The sequence below is a fragment of the Schistocerca cancellata genome, chromosome 10 (genome assembly GCF_023864275.1).
Source record: "Schistocerca cancellata isolate TAMUIC-IGC-003103 chromosome 10, iqSchCanc2.1, whole genome shotgun sequence".
NCBI lineage: Eukaryota > Metazoa > Arthropoda > Insecta > Orthoptera > Acrididae > Schistocerca > Schistocerca cancellata.
Genome location: NC_064635.1, coordinates 101,073,644 through 101,100,127, shown reverse-complemented (window position 1 = coordinate 101,100,127; position 26,484 = coordinate 101,073,644). Strand labels below are relative to the sequence as shown.

The 26,484-nt window shown below is 39.1% G+C and overlaps 1 protein-coding gene across 4 annotated transcripts in view; it reads left to right on the top strand.

The window, feature by feature from the left end:
• The window catches only part of LOC126106861 (uncharacterized), a 131,596-nt gene that overhangs the window by 85,503 nt on the left and 19,609 nt on the right, over positions 1 to 26,484 (top strand). For 2 of the 4 annotated variants that reach the window (XM_049913259.1, XM_049913260.1), the window contains exons 4-5: positions 24,426 to 24,557; positions 25,674 to 25,901. In XM_049913259.1, coding sequence (XP_049769216.1) covers positions 24,426 to 24,557; positions 25,674 to 25,901 — 360 coding nt within the window. Of the gene's footprint in view, positions 1 to 12,398; positions 12,554 to 24,425; positions 24,558 to 25,673; positions 25,902 to 26,484 lie in introns of all 4 variants that reach the window. The other 2 variants (XM_049913262.1, XM_049913261.1) reach the window with 2 other exon arrangements.

The window sequence follows — 26,484 nt, the reverse complement described above, 5'->3', positions numbered from 1 at the left end:
TAGACTAATGGAAAGGAAACACCAAAGATCACTATTTAGGAAAAATGAAACACCACCAGTCCCATGCATTTACATATAAGAAAATGTAATTATTATGGAAGGAAAAGTTAAATAGTAACAGTCCTTGCTGTCACTCATTATGAGTCTGTGAATTGTCAACTGTGGTTTATTTGTCTCATAACATACACAATCTAAATCATTTGCTTTGGGTACAGGAGACATGTCAAATTGTGGTAAAATTTCACCATAAACAAAGAACAGCTGAAGTTAACAAACACCATCATAACAATAAAACAATTTTGTCATATATACATACAATAAAATGTAACACTTAATTACCCCTTGCTCAAATTATCATTTCATCCTCAATGGATTCTTCTGTTGAATAGTAGAATTTCTCCCACGGAATCTGCTGTAGCCTCATTTTTAAAATTTCTGGCTTCATATTAAATGTGTGTTTGCCCATTAACTAGTTATATAGTGTCATCCCCATATACTGTGGAGTCTGTGTATAATTTCAAATGGTGTGTGGGTAGCATAAAATTCCCAACAGGGGAATGGCAGAAAGTGAGTAAGAACTAAGAGATGTGGACAGCGACATACAGAGGTTTGGCTCGAGATCCGTGAGACTTGCATGGATAGCCAAAGTGGTTAAGGTGACAGCTTGCATTAAGTGGGAGGTCTGGGTTCAGGTCACAGCCCAGAAAAAATTTTAATGTGCTACTAATAAACTGTACAGCTGTTGTGTAATCCTATTTGTAATTTGTGAATGCATCTCTTCTATTTCGTATGGCTATGGATTGTCAGTGACATCTTCTCTACATGTCTGAAGGACACTGTAAACTACAGACACTGCAAATCTATATAGGTCTATTGGAGATGAGGGTTTGCATTGAATGAAATAGTGTTAATCTGTTATGACACATAACATCACATCTGGAAACTCTCTCTCTCTCTTGTTTCCAGACTTACGTGTAGCCCTATGTCTAGGTTAGGCTCGAGAGTCAGTTTTGAGAGTTGGTGAAACCAACATGTGTCATTATAGGCTGATTAAAATTACTCGATTTCACACATTGGTGCTGTTTTCTGCCAGTCGGAGTGCTCCAAATCACGCCCGAACCACTCACCATTGCCAAACTGCCACAACAATTGGTCAGTCAGTTCCAGTTCCTTGTCCGACATTCTTTCTTTATGTGTTTCAATCCCAAATCATGGGTCCGGCACTTTTATTTCGTATTTCAGCATACATGATAACACCACACACACACACACACACACACACACACACACACACAATACAACGAAATACGTACATTTTATACTGGATACTTCTGCACCAGACAGGCTTCAGCATCACATATACTGTTATCATAATCACAGAGATTGGCTTACACTAGATAAGCTTTGCATGACTTTGTATGATGTCAAATTTTTGAAGGCTACAGTTCATCATTGTGATTAGTTCACTACAGTCATAAATATAACTACTAAATGCACTGTTGTAGCCTAGCACAATGGTTAGTGTACAAACCTGACGTGCAGAAGTTTCGAATCTAGTCAAGAGTAGAGTTTTTCTTTAGTCAGTTAATTGGTTTAAACATAATTTTTTAATTTCTAATTGTAATTGGTTTAAATGTATTTTGTTAATTTTTAATTCTTCGCTGTGCCCTTTTCATCCTCATATTGACTTCTTTATTTGTCCTTATTTTTTCTTCCTATCATTCTTTTTTCTTCTGTATCTGCCTGTGTCACTTATAATCTGCTACCAATTGCCAACAAGGACAGTGCATCGGTTGGTAATATGGCAGCTCCTGTAGCCAATGTGAGGATAATTTCAGGTGACCAATTACTGCAAGAAATTAGTTTACTTTTAGCACAGATTTTTTTCTTTCTTCAGTTTGCTCGTAGAGGTTAGTGTAATCGCCATGATCAAAGTGAACATTTTAGTTCTGTCACAGCTTGTTGACCACCATTTTCTTGGATACGTTGTGGTTAGCTTAGGAAATGAGTTTAAATTCAGGGCTAAAAAACACGTTGTCTGCCGCAGTTCAGTCACTGCTCACTTAAAATAAGCTGTCGACAGAGCATCTCACATTTCCGATATATCTCACAGTATCCACTTTCAATATTGCTCCACGCTACACATTAACAGGATTTGTGAAGTGACCCACCATGTTTATGTGTCATCTGTAACCAAGCGGCACCCGATGTGGCAAGTGACAGGTGTAAATATCAAGTTACATTAACATTCTTGAAGAAAACTCCTGTCAGATATTTTCAGGATTTTAATCAGTGTGAAGGCATTAATAACAAGAACAGCCTTGCTTAAAACTCCTCTACTGTGAAGGTGCTGTTAGTTTGTCATTTCTTGTTTTGGTTTATTTATTTGTTGGCCCTGTGAATATAAGACTGTACATTGTACAAAATATGTTCGACCATTCCTTAATTAGTAGGTCTACACATTTTTTAAAATTTTTACACACATCATTTTAGCAAGAAGTAATATTACACAATATTTTATTACTTTATACAATTTACAAACACAATTGTAATCGGCACTGCGGTTTTGTTTTTGTAGATGCTCTTTACTGTACAGCAGTAGTGTGTGACAAGTGATCCATCACACTTAATCTAAAACTGTTTCTGGTCATTATATTTGTTTTGGATTTGGCTAATGCATTATACAGTTTGTTACTGGAATGGACTATACCTTTCTTTAATAATGCTGTGTAAATGTACAAAATCTATTTGTCTTGAGAGCTATCTGTGCACTGACTTGCGTATTTGAAAAATTGCAATCATAGTTATTTTGAATCTGTCATTAGATATGGGATAGTTTTCTGGTGTAGTTCAAATAGTGTATCACAAATACTGAAACTCCAAAAGAAAATTGTCTGATACATGAGTACTGCACAGCAAACAGAGTCTTGTCACCCATTATTTTGGAAACTACAAATCCTAACTGTTCCCTCCATATACATTTATGAAATGTGTGTAAGTTCGGAGGATATACAGAAATACAGAATGTCCCCTATTATGGTTTTGAACAACACTCCTTTCCAAAAGAAACTGAATTTCCTTACCATTTGTTGTGAGAAAATAGTTTGAGTTCCTGGAGAATTTTACATTTTCTATTAACATAACATTAATAGTAATTCTTTGTGCTGACCATGAAGATACACTATGTGATCACAAGTATCCAGACACCTCCAAAACAAATGTTTTTCATATTAGGTGCATTGTGCTACCACTTACTGCCAGGTACTCCATATCAGCAACCTCTGTAGTCATTAGACACTGTGAGAGAGCAGAATGGGGCACTTCACAGAACTCACAGACTTCGAATGTGGTCAGGCGATTGGGTGTCACTTGTGTCATACGTCTGTACACTAGATTTCCACACTCCTAAACATCCCTAGGTCTACTGTTTCCAATGTGATAAGGAAGTGGAAACGTGAAGGGACACGTATAGCACATAAGTGTACAGTCCGACCTCGTCTGTTGACTGATAGAAACTGCTAACAGCTGAAGAGGGTCATAATGCGTAATAGGCAGGCATCTATCCAGACCTTCACACAGGAATTCCAAACTGCATCAGGATCCACTGCAAGTACTATGACAGTTAGGCGGGAGGGGTGAGAAAACTTGGATTTCATGGTTGAGCGGCTGCTCATAAGCCACACACCATGCCGGTAAATGACAAACGACGTCTCGCTTGGTGTAAGGAGTGTAAACAGTGGAAAAACGTTGTGTGGAATGCCAAATCACGGTATACAATGTGGAAATCCAATGGCAGAGTGTGGGTATGGTGAATGCCTGGTGAATGTCATCTGCTAGCGTGTGTACTGCCAACAGTAAAATTCGGAGGCAGTGGTGTTATGGTGTGGTCGCGTTTTTCATAGAGGGGGCTTGCACCCCTTGTTGTTTTGCATGGCACTATCACAGCACAGGCCTACATTGATGTTTTAAGCACCTTCTTGCTTCCCACTGCTGAAGAGCAATTCGAGGATGGCGATTGCGTCTTTCAACACAATCAAGCACCTTTTCATAAGGCATGGCCTATGGCGGAGTCGTTACATGACAATAGTGTCTGTGTAATGGACTGACCTGCACAGAGTCCTGATCTGAATCCTATAGAACATCTTTGGGATGTTTTGGAACTTCGTGCCAGGCCTCACCGACCAACATCAATACCTCTCCTCAGTGCAGCACTCCTTGAAGAATAGGCTGCCATTCCCAAACAAAACTTCCAGCACCTGATTGAACGTATACCTGTGAAAGTGGAAGCTGTCGTCAATGCTAAGGGTGGGCCAACACCATACTGAATTCCAGCATTACCAATGGAGGGTGCCACGAACTTGTAAGTCTTTTTCAGCCAGCTATCCGGATACTTTTGATCGCCTAGTGTAATTCTGCAGTCACTTTCTGTGTGTTCATTGTGAGATAATGACAAACTCTACATATGAGGGGATCTTACAGACTGGCTCTCTTCGATTTTCTTCATACTTACAGGATTTGAAGGTCAGTGCCTGGACATGAAGTTTCTAAAACAGTATGATGATGCAATTTAAAAGAAACTAGAATCAAACCTCTGAAAGCTAGATTTTCAATCACAGTTAAGTACAAACTTTTTAGTCTTATTAACACAAATCCCAGAAGCTGAGGCCTTACTATAGAAATCCAATAAATGTGAAAGTTTTAAGTTTACATGTCACTGGCACATTTATTTCACTTTTATTTAAATATTGTATTTATTATCAAGCAGAAACAGTAATTAACAAATACTGAATCATAATTTTTAATTATTGATAGATCTTCCTAGTTTTAATCTCCGTTTGCTTGAGTGTAAATTAAATTTGGTAAACATGCAGAATGCATTGTTGTGAAATTAGTTATATACTTCAATAATACTGTTCATTCTTCAGAAATTTTTGTGCCAAATTGTAATTTGTTTTGAATACTTGGATTTTCAGGCAGTGTGCAAGTGATTATTAATTGAAATGGAAAGATATTATTTTTATTATAAATTGCAATCAGATATTCCTTAATTAATGTTTCCATTTCTTAATAGGCATAAAATATAATTAAAAGTTGAAAAAAAAAGAGAAACTACCTACAAGATTCAAACATATGTCTCCACAGTTACTGAACTAATATACTATGCACTCAGCTCCTGGGAACTGTTTTAATAAGCTCAAAATATTTAGAACTTAACTGAGTTTTTTTTTAAATGAATCCGTTGTTAGAAGGGGGCTGTGACAGTACATAATTTTGGCCAAGTTAATTTCCACTATGATTTGGGCCACTGTTGGATTTTTTTATAATATCTCATCCGCCATTGAATGTGTGCCATGAACCACCTAGTACCAAAGTGGTGGTTACTGTGGCTCACAATATCTACAGATTAATCCTGCATCACGATGTACATCAGAAGCGGACAGTCACTGGAGCCTACTACTGCAATTTCTTGCTACATCACCTTCGTCCCCCAGGAAGAAGAAAGCAGCAGAATTTTCTAGCACTGCATCCTATCACCCTTCATGGCAATGCATGATGCTACATGGCGAGCCATGCAGGAGCTCCTGTCTACTTGGGGGAGGGCTGTACTGGACCGCCCACCATATTCAGTGCAATTATGACCTGTTTGCCAAAATGAAGGATCCTCTTTGTGGTGCAACCTACAACAGAAGAGAAGACATCATACATGCCATAAAGCTTTCCTTGTGAGACATCGACAGAGATGGACTGTGTACGACACCTTCCATCAGCATGGGGGAAGGTGATAGAGATTTGGGATGATTATATTGAGAGCATGTAAAGACATGGGAAGTGTCTTACAGTGAACTTTTGGAAAACAGGCGAAAACCAGTGATTCACAGGAACTGTTATGATCTGTTGTCAAAGAAAGTGTTACTGTTGCATGACAATGTCAACCCGCACATAGCTCGCCACACCATTGAAACTATTAACACCACATTACTGAAACCATTAAGAAATTGGGTTTTGAGCTGCAGGAACATCCTCCCTACAACCTAGATCTTGTTCCCACCAACTTTCATTTAGCTGGGTTGCTCAAGTGTGCTCTACCAGGTTGTCGATTTTCTTCAAATGTGGAAGTGCATAAATTGGTATAAAAGAAGCTTTGCAACCAACTAAAAACCTTCTTAGTATAAATACACAAGCTTGCGGACCACTAGACCAAGTGCACTGAAAAACAAAGAGAATCTGCTAAAAAATAATATACATGTCGAAGCACCACTTTTTTTGTAACTTGTTGTTGTGGTCTTTAGCACCTAGACTGGTTTGATGCAGCTCTCCATGCTACTCTATCCTGTACAAGCTTCTTCATCTCCCAGTACCTACTGCAACCTACAACCTTCTGTATCTGTTTAGTGTATTCATCTCTTGGTCTCCCTCTACGATTTTTACCCTCCACGCTGCCCTCCAATACCAAATTGGTGATCCCTTGATGCCTCAGAACATGTCCTACCAACCGATCCCTTCTTCTAGTCAAGTTGTGCCACAAATTTCTCTTCTCCCCAATCCTATTCAGTACTTCCTCATTAGTTATGTGATCTATCCATCTAATCTTCAGCATTCTTCTGTAGCACCACATTTCGAAAGCTTCTATTCTCTTCTTCTCCAAACTATTTATCGTTCATGTTTCACTTCCATACATGGCTACACTCCATACAAATACTTTCAGAAACGACTTCCTGACACTTAAATCTATACTCGATGTTAACAAATTTCTCTTCTTCAGAAATGCTTTCCTTGCCATTGCCAGTCTACATTTTATGTCCTCTCTACTTCGACCATCATCAGTTATTTTGCTCACCAAATAGCAAAACTCCTTTACTACTTTAAGTGTCTCATTTCCTAATCTAATACCCTCAGCATCACCCGACTTAATTCGACTACATTCCATTATCCTCATTTTGCTTTTGTTGATCTTCATCTTATATCTTCCATTCAAGACACCATCCATTCCATTCAACTGCTCATCCAATTCCTTTGCTGTCTCTGACAAAATTACAATGTCATTGGCAAACCTCAAAGTTTTTATTTCTTCTCCATGGATTTTAATACCTACTCCGAATTTTTCTTTTCATTCCTTCACTGCTTGCTCAATATAGAGATTGAATAACATCGGGGAGAGGCTACAACCCTGTCTCATTCCCTTCCCAACCACTGCTTCCCTTTCATGTCCCTCGACTCTTATAATTGCCATCTGGTTTCTGTACAAATTGTAAATAGCTTTTCACTCCTTGTATTTTACCCCTGCCGCCTTCAGAATTTGAAAGATAGTATTCCAGTCAACATTTTCAAAAGCTTTCTCTAAGTCTACAAATGCTAGAAATGTAGGTTTGCCTTTCCTTAATCTTTCTTCTAAGATTAGTCTTAAGGTCAGTATTGCCTCACGTGTTCACACATTTCTACGGAATCCAAACTGATCTTCCCCGAGGTCGGCTTCTACTAGTTTTTCCATTCGTCTGTAAAGAATTCGTGTTAGTATTTTGCAGCTGTGGCTTATTAAACTGATTGTTCGGTAATTTTCACATCTGTCAACACCTGCTTTCTTTGGGATTGGAATTATTATATTCTTCTTGAAGTCTGAGGGTATTTCGCCTGTTTCATACATCTTGCTGACCAGATGGTAGAGTTTTGTCAGGACTGGCTCTCCCAAGGCCGTCAGTAGTTCCAATGGAATGTTGTCTACTCCGGGGGCCTTGTTTCGACTCAGGTCTTTCAGTGCTCTGTCAAACTCTTCACGCAGTATCGTATCTCCCATTTCATCTTCATCTACATCCTCTTCCATTTCCATAATATTGTCCTCAAGTACATCGCACTTGTATAGACCCTCCATATACTCCTTCCACCTTTCTGCTTTCCCTTCTTTGCTTAGAACTGGGTTTCCATCTGAGCTCTTGATGTTCGTACAAGTGGTTCTCTTACCTCCAAAGGTCTCTTTAATTTTCCTGTAGGCAGTATCTATCTTACCCCTAGTGAGATAAGCCTCTACATCCTTACATTTGTCCTCTAGCCATCCCTGCTTAGCCACTTTGCACTTCCTGTCGATCTCATTTTTGAGACGTTAGTATTCCTTTTTGCCTGCTTCATTTACTGCATTTTTATATTTTCTCCTTTCATCAATTAAACTCAATATTTATTCTGTTACCGAAGGATTTCTACTAGCCCTTGTCTTTTCACCTACTTGATCCTCTGCTGCCTTCACTACTTCATCCCTCAAAGTTACCCATTCTTCTTCTACTGAATTTCTTTCCCCCATTCTTGCCAATTGTTCCCTTATGCTCTCCCTGAAACTCTGTACAACCACTGGTTTAGTCAGTTTATCCAGGTCCATCTCCTTAAATTACCACCTTTTTGTAGTTTCTTCAGTTTTAATCTGCAGTTCATAACCAATAGATTGTGGTCAGAGTCCACATCTGCCCCAGGAAATGTCTTACAATTTTTGTAAGTACATTGTAGAATTGACTCTCCCATCTTATTTGTCTGGTGAGCTTATTCAGGTACCATATATTAGTTCTTTTGCAATTATTTCTGTGCTGCTTTCCATATTGTGTATCTACAATATGATCATCATACAAAATCATCCAAGAAAAGATAAATACACTTACATAATATTAAAAATTAAACTACCCCCCCAAATTCCAACATAGATGTTGTCATCAGGTAGACTGTACAGGTGGCTGTCCACAAAAACAGAATAAGTGAGAGGAAAAGCCTATGTTTAGGTCCTGTACGCAGGCTTGTAAGGTCACAAAATTGTTGACACTTAAGTTAATATTTCCTAATGAGACACTCACAGGCAATGTAATTCACTTATTATAAAATATGTACATATTTTATTTTAAATGCACTATTATTTTAATATGTTTCATATTGCTGTTGGTGATGGCAGTGTCTTGAATCTTTTGTTCTTGGTGATCCAGAACTGAGTGAGGTGGCACTGTAGTTAGCACACTGGACTTGCATTCAGGAGGATGACTGTTCAAATCCTCATCCGACCATCCAGATATAGATTTTCCGTGATTTCCCTAAAGTGCTGGGATGGTACCTTTGAAACAAAACAGCCGATTTCCTTCCCCACCCTCGAATATATTCTGAGCTTGTTCTCCATCTCTAATGACCTAACTGTCAACAGGAAATTAAACACTAATTATTCCTCCTTTTGTTTTTTCTGTGGTGATCTGGAGTGTTTCCCCTCCCTACCCCGGTGTTTTGATTCGCACTCATAGCAATGAATCCATGTTTCATCATCAATGACTATGAAACTTCCTGGCAGATTAAAACTGTGTGCCCGACTGAGACTCGAACTCGGGACCTTTGCCTTTCGCGGGCAAGTGGTCTACCATCTGAGCTACCGAAGCACGACTCGCGCCCGGTACTCACAGCTTTACTTCTGCCAGTACCTCGTCTCCTACCTTCCAAACTTTACAGAAGTTCTCCCGCGAACCTTGCAGAACTAGCACTCCTGAAAGAAAGGATATTGCAGAGACATGGCTTAGCCACAGCCTGGGGGATGTTTCCAGAATGAGATTTTCACTCTGCAGCGGAGTGTGCGCTGATATGAAACTGTGAGTACCAGTGCGTGAGTCGTGCTCCGGTAGCTCAGATGGTAGAGCACTCATATCAGCCCACACTCTGCTGCAGAGTGAAAATCTCATTCTGGAAACGTCCCCCAGGCTGTGGCTAAGCCATGTGTCCGCAGTATCCTTTCTTTCAGGAGTGCTAGTTCTGCAAAGTTTGGAAGGTAGGAGACGAGGTAGAGCACTTGACCGCGAAAGGCAAAGGTCCCGAGTTCGAGTCTCGGTCGGGCACACAGTTTTAATCTGCCAGGAAGTTTCATATCAGCGCACACTCCACTGCAGAGTGAAAATCTCATTCTGGGATCAATGACTATCCTGGTCAAAAATGAGTTGCCTTTCATCTTGAAGCAGTTGAGTGTGCACTGGCACATGTGAACATGTTTCACCTTGAATTCTTCTGCCAGCTGCTTTGGTACCCATCCCATAGAACCCTTCAGAAGCCAAGTTCATTGAGGATGATTTGATAGACAGAAGCGTGACCTCTGTCCTAAGAAGACCCTTATACTGGTGCTACACAAAAGTGTAGATAATTTTTTACTCTCCAACATGACACCTTGGTATCACACAATATTTTCATGTTATCCTGCATTTTACATGTGCCACACCTTCTGCTGGGAGTTGCAAAGCAAGTCAGGTTTTATTTTTGTGTGTGCTAGTAGAACCACTTCCCCGAGTCACTCTCAGCAGCTGGAGTGTGCACAGCCTCGACTCCTTTCAACTGACACAGCACTGTTACCCATTACAAATGACAGAATACTTTTCATGGCAGAGGCTGCATAAATTACAAAAATGGTGCTTATTATTCCTTATTAGTAGGTTCTTGAATGCTTCTGGAATTTTCGCTAATGTCTTTCTCTGAGACATCTTCCCCTGAACTGAGCAGTATGCTGCATTGTAATTGAAACAAACAGCTGTTGGTTGCAGTTCACTCAGACTGACCGCTGAAGTTGGTACAGAGGCACACTAAAAACAGTTCATCACCAGGAAAATAATTCATCAGACATTGAAAGCTTGTGGCCCAATACATAAGAAACAACACTATTACTCTTAATACTATCTTCCTAAAAATATGTCCAGGGGCAAATATGTTTTGTAAAGTTTCAATACTGTCTCACTTATCAATGAGTTTATCACACATATCAACGAGTTTACATCATCTTCTGAACAAAATCTTCCCTAGTTTTGCACAGCCAGATGTTGTTGACATAAAGAGAGCTCCTTACATGTGGTCTCGGAGTTATGCGACATATGTGCAACTTGTAACACTCCTGCCCTGCGTCCTCAAAGATTAAATGTAGATGGAATTCAACTGTAATTGCAAAAATTATGAGTTTTTTGTAATGTATTTAAAATTATACATGAGCAGGAAGCCAAACATTAACTATACTTATCTTTATGTACTGCTTCTCTCAGCTTTGATTTTAGTCATTCCATTATTTTCAGGAATGACCTGGATTTTAATTATTTTGACTAAAACATGTGGAACAAGAAAGTGTTTTCAAATGTTGATGGTGCTAGGACAGCAACCAGCCACAAATTTACTTTGAGTTCCTTTATTCAAAGGAAACCGTTACCGGTTTCGAATCGTTGCGATTCATCATCAGACGGTTTACACGCTTTCTTTCTGACATTTGGTGTGTTTTTTATACATTAATTGTTGTGAAACGTCGGTTTCGAGTGATTGTTTCCATAACGTTCATCCAATCGATGTAAATGCATTTCCACTGCATCCTCGTTGTTGCACAAGTAATAGTTCTCACTGTACACTTTAGATTTGTCAAATTTAATTCAACATCCAATGTTCATAATTTTTGTGTTTATTCACAATCTTCTGGATCACACATTATTTTAAACACATCTTTCCATCTTGCCACAACTTTATACACTGCTAACCATACTATATCTGTCTTCTATGGTATACGTATAAATCTGCAAATAAAGTGAAGACCATGTGGAGTGTTATAAAAACAAGAAATTTGTGAAAACAGAGCCACAGTGTAAAAATATATCACAAGAAAATAATAAAAGTATCGAAGTATCAAACCTCTTACAAGTAGCCAACAAATTTAACAAACTTTTCACAGATGTTACGGCTAATATGATAAAATCGAACATGTAGTAGGTCACTGTACATCACCACTGTGACACAAAATGAAGGAGCGAAGCACTAGAAATATTAAAATACTCCAGCTCTGCAGACAATGATGGAGCCCCTGCAACAATCTTAATAGAAGAGTACTATAAAACTAGTTGAAATACTTACACACATGTGACTTTGCCTGATCTACTGAAAATATCTAAGATAAACCCAATACACTTGGCGTCACAGGAGGAATGGTCAATATTCAGCAATATGACAGAAACGATCATTCAAAGCAACAAAAGGCTACTAAAAATGGGCTCTAAAATCCGTACCTTAAGAACTTTGCACACTTGTTCGGCAGAAGAGATGTGTGTCTAACTAGCAAAGATGAACAAGTACTCGTAGTATGTATTTTAGAGCACATGTTTACTAGACTTCTTTGCTTCAAATGGTTGTTCCTGTCCTATCCTTGGATACTGACCATTCCTCCTGGGACTGCCTGTATAAAAATGGTGGGAGAGATGATGTAAATAACAACAGGCTCGTCATTATTCCTCTTGCATTTCAAATCAGAATAAGTTACATATGTCAAATTTATGGGGTTTTGAAATAAAAGCAAACTCCTTTGTTATGAACAATGTGGATTTAGAAATAAGAGGTCAACAACAACTACCTTTTATGAAAGCATTAATTTTATTCCACAGATGACTGAAATGAAACAGAAATCAAGAGGCACATTTATTGACTTTTCAAAAGCTTTTTACATCATAATAGTCTGCTGTCAAAGCTTGGAAAATATTGTATTTGTGGTCTGTCCAACTGCTGGATCAGTTCCTTCCAGAGCAATCTTCAGCAGAAGGTGAGCATCAGGCACACTAATGTCAGTGTTGAAACTGTTTCTGAACATTTGTCAAAGTATAACCTAATTAAATATGGCACAGACCAAGGATCAGTACTGGGATAACTTCTCTTCAGTCTGTACAATAATGACCTAAGCTTTAACATGGATGCTTATAAAATCATCGTATTTGCAGATGTGACATGACAATTCTGTTAAAATGTGAAAGTAAGGAAGAATTACAGCAATAATTAACTACCATCTGAACAGGTCTTAGAGGCCCAACAGTACTGACCAACCGCCGTGTCATCCTCAGTTTATAGGCACACAGGATGGCGACATGGAGAGGCTTGTGGTCAGCAAACTGCTCTCCCGGCTGTTGCCAGTTTTTGTGACCAGAGCCACTAGTTCTCAATCAGGAAGCTCCTCAAATGGCCTCACAAAGGCTGAGTGCACTCCCCTTGCCAACAGTGCTGGGCAGACTTGGACACTCATCTAAGAGATAACCAAGACCATTTCCCTCTATCAATGATGAAGAAGGTGTAACAGTACAACAACTAAATTCTTAGGATCTGATGGGAATTGGTGTTACCACTGCAGCAAGGCCTTTGGCACAGTAATAATTAAACACAGTCATAAAACAGCTCAGCAACTGGGCACAGAACAATCTGCTTTTACTAAATAGTAAAAAAACCTGTCACATAAACTTTCACAATGTTCCGAACAAGGATATGTACATCCCATTTCTCTCTGTCAACAGTTAATAAGGTATAACAGTACAGCAACTAAATTCTTCAGATTATGACTGCAAAGCAATATAAAATGGAATAAGCATTTAGAATATCTTACCACAAAATTGAGCAAGACCTGCTGCCTCCTTTGCTCACTAAAATTCTGATGTAGCAAAAAAACAGAAAAGAGTGTTATCATATCCAAATTCATTCTCATCATAAATATGGGGTCACATTTTAAGCTAACTCTAAAGCACCCATCGTCACATTCAAACTGCAAAAAAGGGCCATTACAATCATGTATGGATGCAAATCTATATGTATGAGGTCTTTGGTATTCCTCCTTCTCCATGCATCTACATTGTGCGCACTCTTATATTTTTTTAAATAAGAGTAATAGGAAAGGACAGTAGACTGCAAAAAACTGTGATATTACGAGCAATTTACAAGATAAAACAAAAACTTACATACAACCCAAATCAATACATCCCTGTGCCAAAACTGTACTTTCTGCATGCATGGGCATTAAATTTTATGAAAAGATTCTCACACGCGTGAAAGAAAATACTGAGGTCAGAACCATTGGAAAATCTTTAGTCATATTTACAGGATCACTACTTTGAAGCCCGCATCTCGTGGTCGTGCGGTAGCGTTCTCGCTTCCCGTGCCCGGGTTCCCGGGTTCGATTCCTGGCGGGGTCAGGGATTTTCTCTGCCTCGTGATGGCTGGGTGTTGTGTGCTGTCCTTAGGTTAGCTAGGTTTAAGTAGTTCTAAGTTCTAGGGGACTGATGACCATAGATGTTAAGTCCCATACTGCTCAGAGCCATTTGAACCATTTTTTGAATCTGTTGAAGAATATTTAAATGTTTGAAATGTATTATTTGTAATTTTAAATATGTATGCATATAAATCACCTTAATTTGTGTAGATATTAATTGACTTGTCCAATGTCTTATAATAAACTGCTTTTGTGCTATCCTCGAACTTAGTTACATCATCACCTCCTGCCAAAACTTTTGGCACACAGTATAATCAAAGATATGTGTTACTTACAAAGACTTATGTAAGTTAACAAATAATAACCATTCTAATTATTTCAATAATTTAATATTATGAACATTAATTTTGTAAAATAAAATTACTTTTATATCTTTTCTGTTTATTTACACCGTAATTATAAAACATAATTAAAAAGTTACTAATAGCTGGTTAGTATGGATGTGACAGAATCACACGCATAATTGTTACTTACGTATATTCTACTCCCAGAGTATATTTCTAATAATTTTATCTGAATTTTGTGTACAAAAGTGACAAACTAAGCTTATCAATACAGTGTCACGATATGAAATGGAGAAACGGATACCCATTGAAATGAGTTCCTATACCTTAAACACATTACAAACTGCATCCCTCTCTTTGCGAATACAAGAACAGATTCACACTAACCGATAGTTACCTCAGTACTTTGAAGTCAAGGAATACCACAATGTCATCGACATGCATTTTGCCTGTATTTTTGCCATTCAAACATGGGCACCTTTATTTCACACTGTGTAAAATATGTCCAGTGACAACACTATCTTACTCATGCCTGGCCAACTTCACCCTATTCTTGTTTCTGCCACAGAGCATTACTGTAGGGCAGCCGTGTACAGACTTGCTAGTATTGTGGGCCGCACCACATGTAATGGCCTCAAAAAAAGTTCATATTTGTTCCATAAGTATCCATTTTATTTAACAAATATAATTACAACAATGTATTTGTACAGAAACATTATCTCCTGTCTAGTAGGAAATGAAAGACCAGCAAAAAAAAAAAAAAAAAAAAAAAAATTGCAAGAGCAAATGATGAGGGGGCAGGCTGTACAATGAATTAATATGTATACTATTAATGTTGTAGATGACTTGTACATCAGTTTGTTGACACACTCACACAGTCCTGTGTCTGCACATATTATAAAGTTCTACTTTTTACCTATTATTCTTCTGGTGACTTCTTGTGAGGTCTATTATATCACCACTTCTTTCAATAGTTATTCCTATGCTAGACGTAACGTAGGCAAATCAGACACAACTATTGCTAAGTCTTCTTGGTCCAGAACTTACACTGACTACAGTAATTAATGATGAATTAATTCATAAACCCACATATATTTCTCACTGTATATTTTACATATAGATTACAGAATAGATAGTAAAATCTTCTCATATAAATCAATAAGCTTGAATCACTCACATCCTTTGAGTAGCACAAGATGAGAGACCATCTCAAAAAGGGGAAAAAAATCGTAAAATAACAAATTTTTAGAATGACTCTTTCTTCCTTTCAAAAAATTTTGATTACCTACTAAGTAACATCATAGCTGCCATTAGATCAATGGTGGGTATTTTGGAATGAGACGTTATTGGGGCAGGGTGAGGAGAGGCGGGGGGGGGGGATCTGCTGGAGGCCGAACCGCCCAATAACCCTGGGTTCAGTGTGGGGCGGCAGTGGGGTGGATGGACTGCTGTGGCCTGTTGTGGAGTTGTGAACCACTGAGGGCTATGGCGGGACAACGCCTCTCCATTGTTTCTAGGTCCCCGGTTCAATACAAACACAATAAATCAACAGTATATTCCTTTAATTAATACGAAGATGAAGTACAACAAAATTCCAGCTAAATAATTTATTATTACCCTATCACAACTCAAATTCAAAACTGCTTCTGCAAACTTTCCATGAATATGGGGCCAGCAGTCCCCTCTTGCAACATTTAGGCTTGAGAAAACACTCCATTATTTTATAATGTACTGTAAACCAGGTATACTTTGACAAATTTTCAGATTCAAATTTGATTATCAGTAATGTATAACTCTGTGTTATTTATGGTAGTGAACATATGGACTGGAATGAAAGGATTATATACTAATTAATACAATACATTTTATTAAATGCAGAGGAAGTAATGGTAAAATTGTAGGCAGTCAGAGTTAGCATGGCTCTGAGGACACATTGACGAGCCTACACTTTCAACACAACCATCGACTATCATTCCATTTGTGGTCAATATTTCAACAACACAGTGAATCTTTGACCCTCCAGAAATAAATACACTGATCTAATGTTTTCTTCATTGCTTTATTTAGCCTCATAAAAGAAAAAAATTCCTAGTACTTAAACAGTGTGGTCCATCATGAAAATTATAAACACAATGAAACGTACTATAGTAGGATGGAGTACCACACACGTAGCTCCAAATTTAGTTGAGCATAAGATCTAGAGTTCAATCCATCTTAAAACCTAACTCCTCATTTCAAAACGTTCAGTGCAGTTAGAACTAAGGTTATCTGTTCCTAATGTATCAAATCAGTGTCTGGGATTTGGGGGCAAACAACTTCATTCCTTGTTTCTGAAGATATTTGCTGTTATACGTTTCACCCAAATCACTGCCTGAAATACAATACCTTACAATTTGAGCAATGTATGACATTTGTTTTTCTTAGCTGTGGGCACACTAAATGAGTCTTTGGCTGTATACCAATGGTTAATGTTTGTAGTCGTTAATCATTGGCATCAACACTGTCCCGTGAAATGTGTATCTGTAATGCTAATGTAACAATGACCAGTGGTCACAAACAGAGAAATCACACACATAACCTCAGAAATCGTAATACACTGGCACATATACACATGTGAACAAAAAACTAATCAGGGATCTGTTTTAAGAAGTAATTGAGTAACATACACAATATAGTTGAAAACACTGTCAGATTTCCAGGTAAATCTGAGAGCCAAGGGAAAGCTGTAAAACTTTTAGTGCATGAGTGGTTAAAGTAACCACAGCGATCAAAGTCTAACTGGTCTACAGTAACTAAACTCCTGCTATGTCTCCCAGCCCAGGGAAATGCCAGAGACCACACACTGAATGAAACTGTCCAGTTATCGACGTGGACTGTCTGACATGTCTCTACAAGTACGGTGTAGCACTCATAGCCATGTAACACGGTGAAAGAACAGTGGTCGTGAGCAACCGGGACTGGAGACAAATGTCACATTTTCTCAGTGACAACCGATTTCAAACCTCACTGGAATTGCTGCTGTTCGTGAATGCTGGTCAATTTCAACCAGTTTAAAGTAAAAATTGCTAAGGGAACTGCTTGCAATCAAGTTCAGAGTCTGTTACATCAAGACGACCATTGTTCAAAGCAGCAAATGAAGCTTCACATCATTAATGATTCGAACAACAGAAATTGGGGAGTAGATCATTGCAGGCACGTAATAAGGTACAACAAGTTAAGATATTGCCTGTTTTTGAGGCATCGAGAGCATTAGTGGCCTACCAGGCATTTAACCTGCACCACGTGGAGAGTGACATTTGGGGGAGGGAGGGGGGGGGGTGTTTTCCGTATATGACTTGGACCCACTCATTCAGGTTGCTGTCAACATCAGTCAGAATGCTTATTACAACATTCTGGTGACCAAGTGTCGCCATTTCTTCAGCTGAGTTGGTCCACAATTTTGTAGCGTTTTTTCAAAGTTTAATAAACACAACAGATACACGTAACAGAGACTTTTGTCATCAATAATATATTATCATTCACTATTTACAGCACTCTGGCAATGCCGGGGTAGCTTTTCAATTCTGCGACTGTAGAAATCACCCATTTTTTGAGGGAAGAACTTTTTGAGCCGTATTCAGAGTACATTTTCATCCAGAAAGAAAGCACCTTGAAGGTAGTTTGATAGAGTGTGGAAAATGTGAAAACCTGAGGGTGCATGATCAGGTGAGTAAAGTGGGTGCAGAATGACTACCTCGTCCAACTTGTGTATAGTATTTTTTGTCAGTCTAGCAGAATGCAGGCAGCCATTATTGTAGAATAGCATCACTTCAACACAGTCTTCCTGGTCATTGTTCTTGGACTGCATCTACAAGACATCTCAGTTGTTGACAATAAATGTCAGCAGTGATGGTTACACCTTGTGGAAGCAATTTGTAGTACACCACACCACCACTATCCCACCAGATGCATAACATCACCTTTTAAGGATGCGCACAGGCCTTTATATGGAGAGTTGCTGCTTTGTTTGGTCTTGACCATTCCTTTCTTTTCCCTATGTTAGCATAAAGACAACATTGTTTGTCACCAGTAACAATACAGGATAGGAATGGTCAGTGTTGTTCGAGCCAATTGATGACGAGCAAGCAGAGATGCATATTATGCCACATGCTGATTTTTGTGATTTTGGCTTAGAGCATGCAGTACCCATACACCCAATTTTTGATCCTCCCCCCTTGCGTGCTTGATCCTCCCCCCTTGCGTGCAAATGTTGCACAATGATATAATTATCACAGTTCATCACAATAGCCAGTTCTCAAACAAAATATAATGATGTGGATTAAAATGTTTAAATGATCATCATCAAACCCCAAAAGTCTTCTTCAACATCAAGAATCAATTATGTCAAAATTATCCTTCTTATAATGAGAGAACCATTTTCTTGCTGTATTCTGTCCAGTGGCATTATCCCCATCATGACGCAAATGTTTCTGGTTTCTTACATTGCAATCACTCCCGTACTGAATTCCAACAGAAGAATATGTTGCAAATGTTCCAATTTCTCCACTGGGCACTCTATTTTCTAGCATCTACAGCTCCACTCTCTGTCTTCAGACAACAAAATGGTAATATGTAAACACAAATAAGAACAGTGAACTACAAATAAAAAATGACATTTGATAAATGAACCGATAGCAACCAGAATAGCAACATGCAAAACAAAAATGCCATGTACTTGTGCATCAACCTAATACATCATCATACCGATTGTGCTATGGACAGTCCCACCTTCCAATGTGATGACAACCGTGTGCACAGCAGCATTCATTTGTTGCCAGTTTCGTGAACACTCAGGCACATTATTGCACCTTGTTTGGTCTGATGAGTCACCTAATCTCAGTTCCATCAAAAAGTCCAGGACTATTTGAATCTACTCTGTAGGAATCAGCATGGGTTTCGAAAAAGACGATCGTGTGAAACCCAGCTCGCGCTATTCGTCCACAAGACTCAGAGGGCCATAGACACGGGTTCCCAGGTAGATGCCGTGTTTCTTGACTTCCGCAAGGCGTTCAATACAGTTCCTCACAGTCGTTTAATGAACAAAGTAAGAGCATATGGACTATCAGACCAATTGTGTGATTGGATTGAGGAGTTCCTAGATAACAGAACGCAGCATGTCATTCTCAATGGAGAGAAGTCTTCCGAAGTAAGTGTGATTTCAGGTGTGCCACAGGGGAGTGTCATGGGACCGTTGCTTTTCACAATATACATAAATGACCTGGTGGATGACATCGGAAGTTCACTGAGGCTTTTTGCAGATGATGCTGTGGTGTATCGAGAGGTTGTAACAATGGAAAATTGTACTGAAATGCAGGAGGATCTGCAGTGAATGGCAATTGAATCTCAATGTAGACAAGTGTAATGTGCTGCGAATACATAGAAAGATAAATCCCTTATCATTTAGCTACAAAATAGCAGGTCAGCAACTGGAAGCAGTTAATTCCATAAATTATCTGGGAGTACGCATTAGGAGTGATTTAAAATGGAATGATCATATAAAGTTGATTGTCGGTAAAGCAGATGCCAGACTGAGATTCATTGGAAGAATCCTAAGGAAATGCAATCCGAAAACAAAGGAAGTAGGTTACAGTACACTCATTTGCCCACTGCTTGAATACTGCTCAGCGGTGTGGGATCCGTACCAGATAGGGTTGATAGAAGAGATAGAGAAGATCCAACGGAGAGCAGCGCGCTTCGTTACAGGATCATTTAGTAATCACGAAAGCGTTACGGAGATGATAGATAAACTCCAGTGGAAGACTCTACAGGAGAGACACTCAGTAGCTCGGTACAGGCTTTTGTTAAAGTTTCGAGAACATACCTTCACCGAAGAGTCCAGCAGTATATTGCTCCCTCCTACGTGTATCTCGCGAAGAGACCATGAGGATAAAATCAGAGAGATTAGAGCCCACAGAAGCATACAGACAATCCTTCTTTCCATGAACAATACGAGACTCGAATAGAAGGGAGAACCGATAGAGGTACTCAGGGTACCCTCCGCCACACACCATCAGGTGGCTTGCGGATTATGGATGTAGATGTAGAGATGTAGAATCAGCAGGTGAAACACGGCAATTTGACATCTCAATTTGGACTCACTCGCTTACCAGATGCAGGCCATTGTCAAGGTGGTGTTACATGGTATTAGCCAGCTGTCTCCTGAGGGACATTAATTTTATGTTTGTTGTACTTATGTTTAAATACAGTGCTTGACTAATATTCCAATCACATCCCACACCTCATCTAGAATCAACTATAAAGACACATGTCACCATAAATTAATGCCATTTAACTTGTACTATATTTACCTTGTTCCGTATTTCAATCGTGCCAAACTGTATTACACCACACTTGATATGAAACAGTTCACTTGAACCACTTATTGCTTCATTCACACACTTGATAATCTCACCTACATCAAGGACCACTTCAACACCATTACTTCAGTCCTACAGCTTCAGAACCATGATTACACAAACTCATACCACAGTCAACCCACTTCTGTCACACTATCACTACTTTTCTTCTTGAAGCTAACTAGACGAAGTGCATTGTATCATAATCAAACTGTCAATACAGAAAAACAATCACCAAAACATTCCTTAATTAAAAGACTTCCTTGTATAACTTAACACATAGTGGAATGGTTTACAAGGCTGGGAATAAGCCAGGACTACAAGAAATGCAGCAGTGGTGATCGGTTTTTTCAGTTCAATAAACGTTACCAGCACGCATAAACTGTAGGGTTTTTATTTTATTTCAAGCACAACCAGTTTTGATAATTCATTTTGCCATCTTCAGACCCCATACACTTTTTTCAAATCGATGAGCTTATTGTATAGCGCTTTAAAACTGGATTTCGTGAATCCCAATTCTTGTGCAACTGAGTCATATGAAAACGTGGTTTCTTCAACAATTCTTTATTGAACATAATGAGAATTACACACATGAAAGAATGGTGTTTTATCTGCACACCTTAATTTTCCATGTAATCTCGGCCACATTCTATGGCCTTCCTCCAATGTGAAACAAGGGTGTGTATGCCCTGTTGGTACCAATCCTTGTCCTGGTGGCAGAGCCAGTGTTTCTCTGTGTGAACTGCCTTAGCTGCTTGACAGATAGATGCAGTGCAAACTACCGAGACATAAAGCATCTGTACTTGCAGATGACAACATCAGCGCACTGCAACATGTCAGGTGTGACAGCCACGGATGGTCTCCCCAACTGCTGCAAATCGTGGAGCTCCGCCGAACTGCCTTCTGATGACTTTGCCCTCCGTGCCCAGTGACTAACTGTACTTCTGTCAACATAGACTTTGCACAAGCATTTGTAAATATTCCCCACAGTTTCTTTCTCTGCAGTGACAAATTCAATGATGGCATGTTGCTTGTAATGTACACAACCTACAGATGCCATTTTAAAACTGTCCTACAGCTATGCTATCTGTCAGAAGTGACGAAACTTGGTGCATTCATTCAGGAGACTTCAAATAATACATATGTAATGTTTTGCATTCATAGCATTGTTTTCCTCTGAGAAAAAAGATGTGGTGCACTACTTTTTGGGTGACCCTCATATAACGATACTATGAATCAATGCTGAATGGCAACACAGTCATTCTACACAATGCAGCAACAGCTGTAGGAAGAGAAATATCATAACAAAAACAATTTAGACAAGCTACTTAATGGTATGGAACTGCAGCAAAACTTAATTATTCAGGAGAGAGGAACTGATTTTAAAACTATTACAAAAATTGAAGGTGGATGGAGGAGAAAGAAAAGGAAAGGAATAACTGATATCAGCTGCATTGAGAGTTTATGCAGAATCAGCAGCAATGAGTGAAAATGAAATGTGCATCTACATTGAAGATTGTGGATTCACTGCCCGTTGAGGCAAATCAATTATATGAATGCACAGTGTCTGTTCTTTCAGACATGTCCGATGACACAGAGGACGCGGATGGAGGCTGCGGATAAGTGGCACTATGTGGGAATGTGAGTTGTCCAGGGAGTGTGCTGAGATAGTCTGCGATAAACATTGTGTCTGGATGGTGCTATGGTTAATGCAACTGCCTAGTAAACAGGAGATTCCTGGTTTCAGTCCTGGTCTGGCACATATTTTCAATAATTACTGCCAATTCTGCATAAAGTCTCGATGCAGCTGATATCAACAGTCCCTCCACTCCCCTCCTCTCCCCCCACCCTTCCCCTCCCCCCACCCTTCCCTTCCCCACCCCACCCCTCCCCTCCCCTCTCCTCTTCTTTCCTTTCCTTTCCTTTCCTTTCATTTCCTTTCCTTTCCCCTCCTGTCATCTTCAATTTATGCAGTACGCGTCACAGCTGCAGATTTCATGTGGTGTCTGTTCTTTCAGTCATTTCCTTCTATTCCTGTATTGGACCACTAAAACTCTCTTATGTTCCACCTCTTCCACTAGGTGGCACAGGCTGGTTTATGGATGATTCAAAATGTAGAAAGAGACATGGAGTTACATTGACTCACATATATTTAGAGTGCAGAACAGAGTTTACACAATTATGTGTTAGATCACTTTTTATCTTCTTTATGTCTTGAAATTGTTTCAGATTAGCATCATTTCATTTCTAGTTTCACAGTTATGAACTTGGCTGTTAATTCCTGATGACTACAGAAAACACACACATTTGTAATATATAATCCTGCGTGAATCACGATATTAAGCTCCTTAAAAATATTGGCACATAAATTAGTTCCCCTTTTATAATCTCTGTTGTATTTGGAGGGTGAATTACTTTTTAGCAATACTTTTGTTTCTGCAGAATTTCAAACAATGTTATGACAGATCTGAAAAATATGAAAGCGAACACTTAGTTCATATCAGCATTATTTTCAGGAAATATGTTTTACTGGGAAAGACAGGCAAGTGTTAGTAAACTCCATAAACAGCTGTTCTTTTCAAAGCAAATAGATTTAATGGAAATGGAAATGAGCGTTTGGCGTCATTGGTTGGGAGACCCCTTACGGGGCAGGTTCGGCCGCCTCGGTGCAGATCTTATTACATTCAATGCCACATTGGGAGACCTGCGCGCTGGATGGGGATGAAATGATGATGAAGGCAACGCAACACCCAGTACCTGAGCAAAGAAAATCCCTAACTCGGCCGGGAATCGAACCCAGGCCCCTTAGGATGGCAGTCCGTCACGCTGACCATTCAGCTATTAGAGTGGACATAGATTTCATAAAAGTTATTTATGTTAAGTAATAGCTGTTACCCATGGTTAAACTTGCATATCAGTAGTTTTGTTACGATGAGTGAGTAAGCGAGGTACTGTACTTGCAACAACATTAGCTGTCCTCACATGTGTGTCTGTTTGGATAAGCATAGTTCACAATGTGTTCTCCGCTTTCGCCCCCGCTCCTGAACTGCCGTTGCACTTTATGTCGGCATGTGCAGTGTTGCTGCCAAGCAGTGCATACAGAGGGGCAATGGCAGCAGTGTGCATATATGCATTGTGCTACTAAAGTAGCTACACATTATACAAAGTGTATATTCTACAACAAATAGTGTGAAAGCATGGATTAATCACAATGAAGATTGTATACATTACTTTGAATCATATCACAAGCACACACTAACCAATAAAATCATTTTCACAAATATGATAAGATCAAAATAAAAAAAAAAACAGTAAATAGCTTTTAAAAACAGTAAATATTTTCCCATGATTCACATAATATTCTTCAAATCAATGAGTATTTTATACTTACACACTTTGTTCTCCTTCAGGGTTCAAGCTATCTCCATACCAAATTTCATCGAAATCGGTTCAGTGGATTAGTCATGAAAATGTTGCAAGTGTATTTTCATATTTGTGATAGTACTATAGTATGGATAAAACTTTCAATTATATCTTTTTTCTGTGATCTAATTTTGATTAAATAAAGCCCATACGCTGCCCTAGGCTATGCTCAAGTTAGTTATGAAAATACATATGGTAGTTTCGGAGAAGAGTGTTCACACAGACAGACATGACAGTTTTCTTATTAGTATAGATATGTGACATATGACCACTTTGTTTTAGGTAGATGCAGTGGACCTGCCACCTACAGCAGCTGAAACACAGACACAGAAACCAGCTCTATATCTGTGTGACAAATGTCCAAACGCATTTAAAACTGAAACAGAGTTCATGGCACATGTGGAATCTCACAAGGTTTGGCATGCATTAACTGAATTGTAATTATCTAATTCAGTTGTAATTTTGTAATATTTTTATATAAGTATAATGGAGCAGAGCAGATATAAGGAAGTTAACTTTTGTAATAGTTTCCACTTCCAAAGAACACTACAACTGACAACTGTTGGGAAGCTTCCTAAGCTTGTGAACTATACATGTACATTTCCAAGACAGAGGAGGCCTGTGGACAATTTTTAATACACTTTACCACAAAAACGTCTTGTGAACATCTACAGTGCTTCGGTAGCTCAGATGGTAGAGCACTTGCCCGCGAAAGGCAAAGGTCCCGAGTTTGAGTCTCGGTCGGGCACACAGTTTTAATCTGCCAGGAAGTTTAATATCAGTTCTGCAAGGTTCGCGGGAGAACTTCGGTAAAGTTTGGAAGGTGGGAGACGAGATACTGGCAGAAGTAAAGCTGTGAGTACCGGGCATGAGTCGTGCTTCGGTAGCTCAGATGGTAGAGCACTTGCCCGCGAAAGGCAAAGGTCCCGAGTTCGAGTCTCGGTCGGGCACACAGTTTTAATCTGCCAGGAAGTTTCACTTCATTAGCTATTGGATCTATCTGTCTAATCATCATTCTCCTGTAACGCCACATTTTAAAAGCTTCTTTTTTCTTCTTGCCTCAACAGTTTATCATCTGTGTCTCACTTCAGCACAAGACTTCACTTTTAGGTATGATTGGTTCAAATGGCTCTGAGCACTATGGGACTTAACATCTGTGGTCATCAGTCCCCTAGAACTTAGAACTACTAAAACCTAACTAACCTAAGGACATCACATACATTCATGCCCGAGGCAGGATTTGAACCTGCAACCGTAGCAGTCGCGCGGTTCCGGACAGAGCACCTAGAACCGCTAGACCACTCACTTTTAGGTATCTGGGAAGAGGTAGACACAGTCTCACACCGTAAACAGTTGACATAAACATAAGAAAGAAGACCATTTAATGATTTATACAATTTCTTTACACCTAAGGTATATGTTTTTTTAAGTCAGTGTATGCATTGTAAATTAAAAAAAAAAGGAATTTAGGTCAATTTTGTGTTTATCGAAGAAAAATACTAACATTGTTTGAAATTTGGCTCTTTACAGGTTCGAAAAGCTCATCCGTGTGATAAGTGTGAGAAGTCTTTTAACCGGAAGTCGGAACTCAATGTGCACTCTCGAACGCACAGCGAAGTGAAGCCGTTCGCCTGCCACTTGTGCGAGAAGACATTTGCACAGAAGAACAACCTGATGCGTCACCTGCGAACGCACTCTGGCGAGAAGCCCTTCCCGTGTTCTCTGTGCAGCCGAACTTTCGCTCAGAAGGAGTTACTCGTAATGACAATTGATGATCTAATGTACTGCAGAAATATAACGAGTTTGCCACAAGCTAGGGCAATAACTTGATGAAGCTTCATTTTGCTTGTCACCTTATAAGTAGGTTTACATTAAGTAATTATTTAATTGTTCCAACTGTTATGAAAATAAGTCTTTATCATACGTAAGGATTAATTTTAACAATATTATGAAAAGTATGGATTGCTATCCACGACAAAGAAGAAAAGTTGAGTTGCAAACAGGGGTAATGAAAAGACTGCTAAACATAACATTTCAGCTTTTGGACAGAATAAGTCTTTCTTTCTTCGGAAATAGAAAATGCACACACATTCACTCAAACACGTGTGTGTGTGTGTGTGTGTGTGTGTGTGTGTGTGTGTGTGTGTGTTTTTCTATTTCCGGAGAGGACTTTATTTGTCCAAAAGCTTAAATGTTTAGCAGTGTTTTGATTATGTGTGTCAGCAACACAAAGTTTCCTCTATGTGAAGAGTGGCAATCTATCCTTTTGATAATACTGTTGTTATTCCATCTTGGACTTTCCATCGTCTAAGGATTAATTTTGTGCATTTGGGGCCTGGAA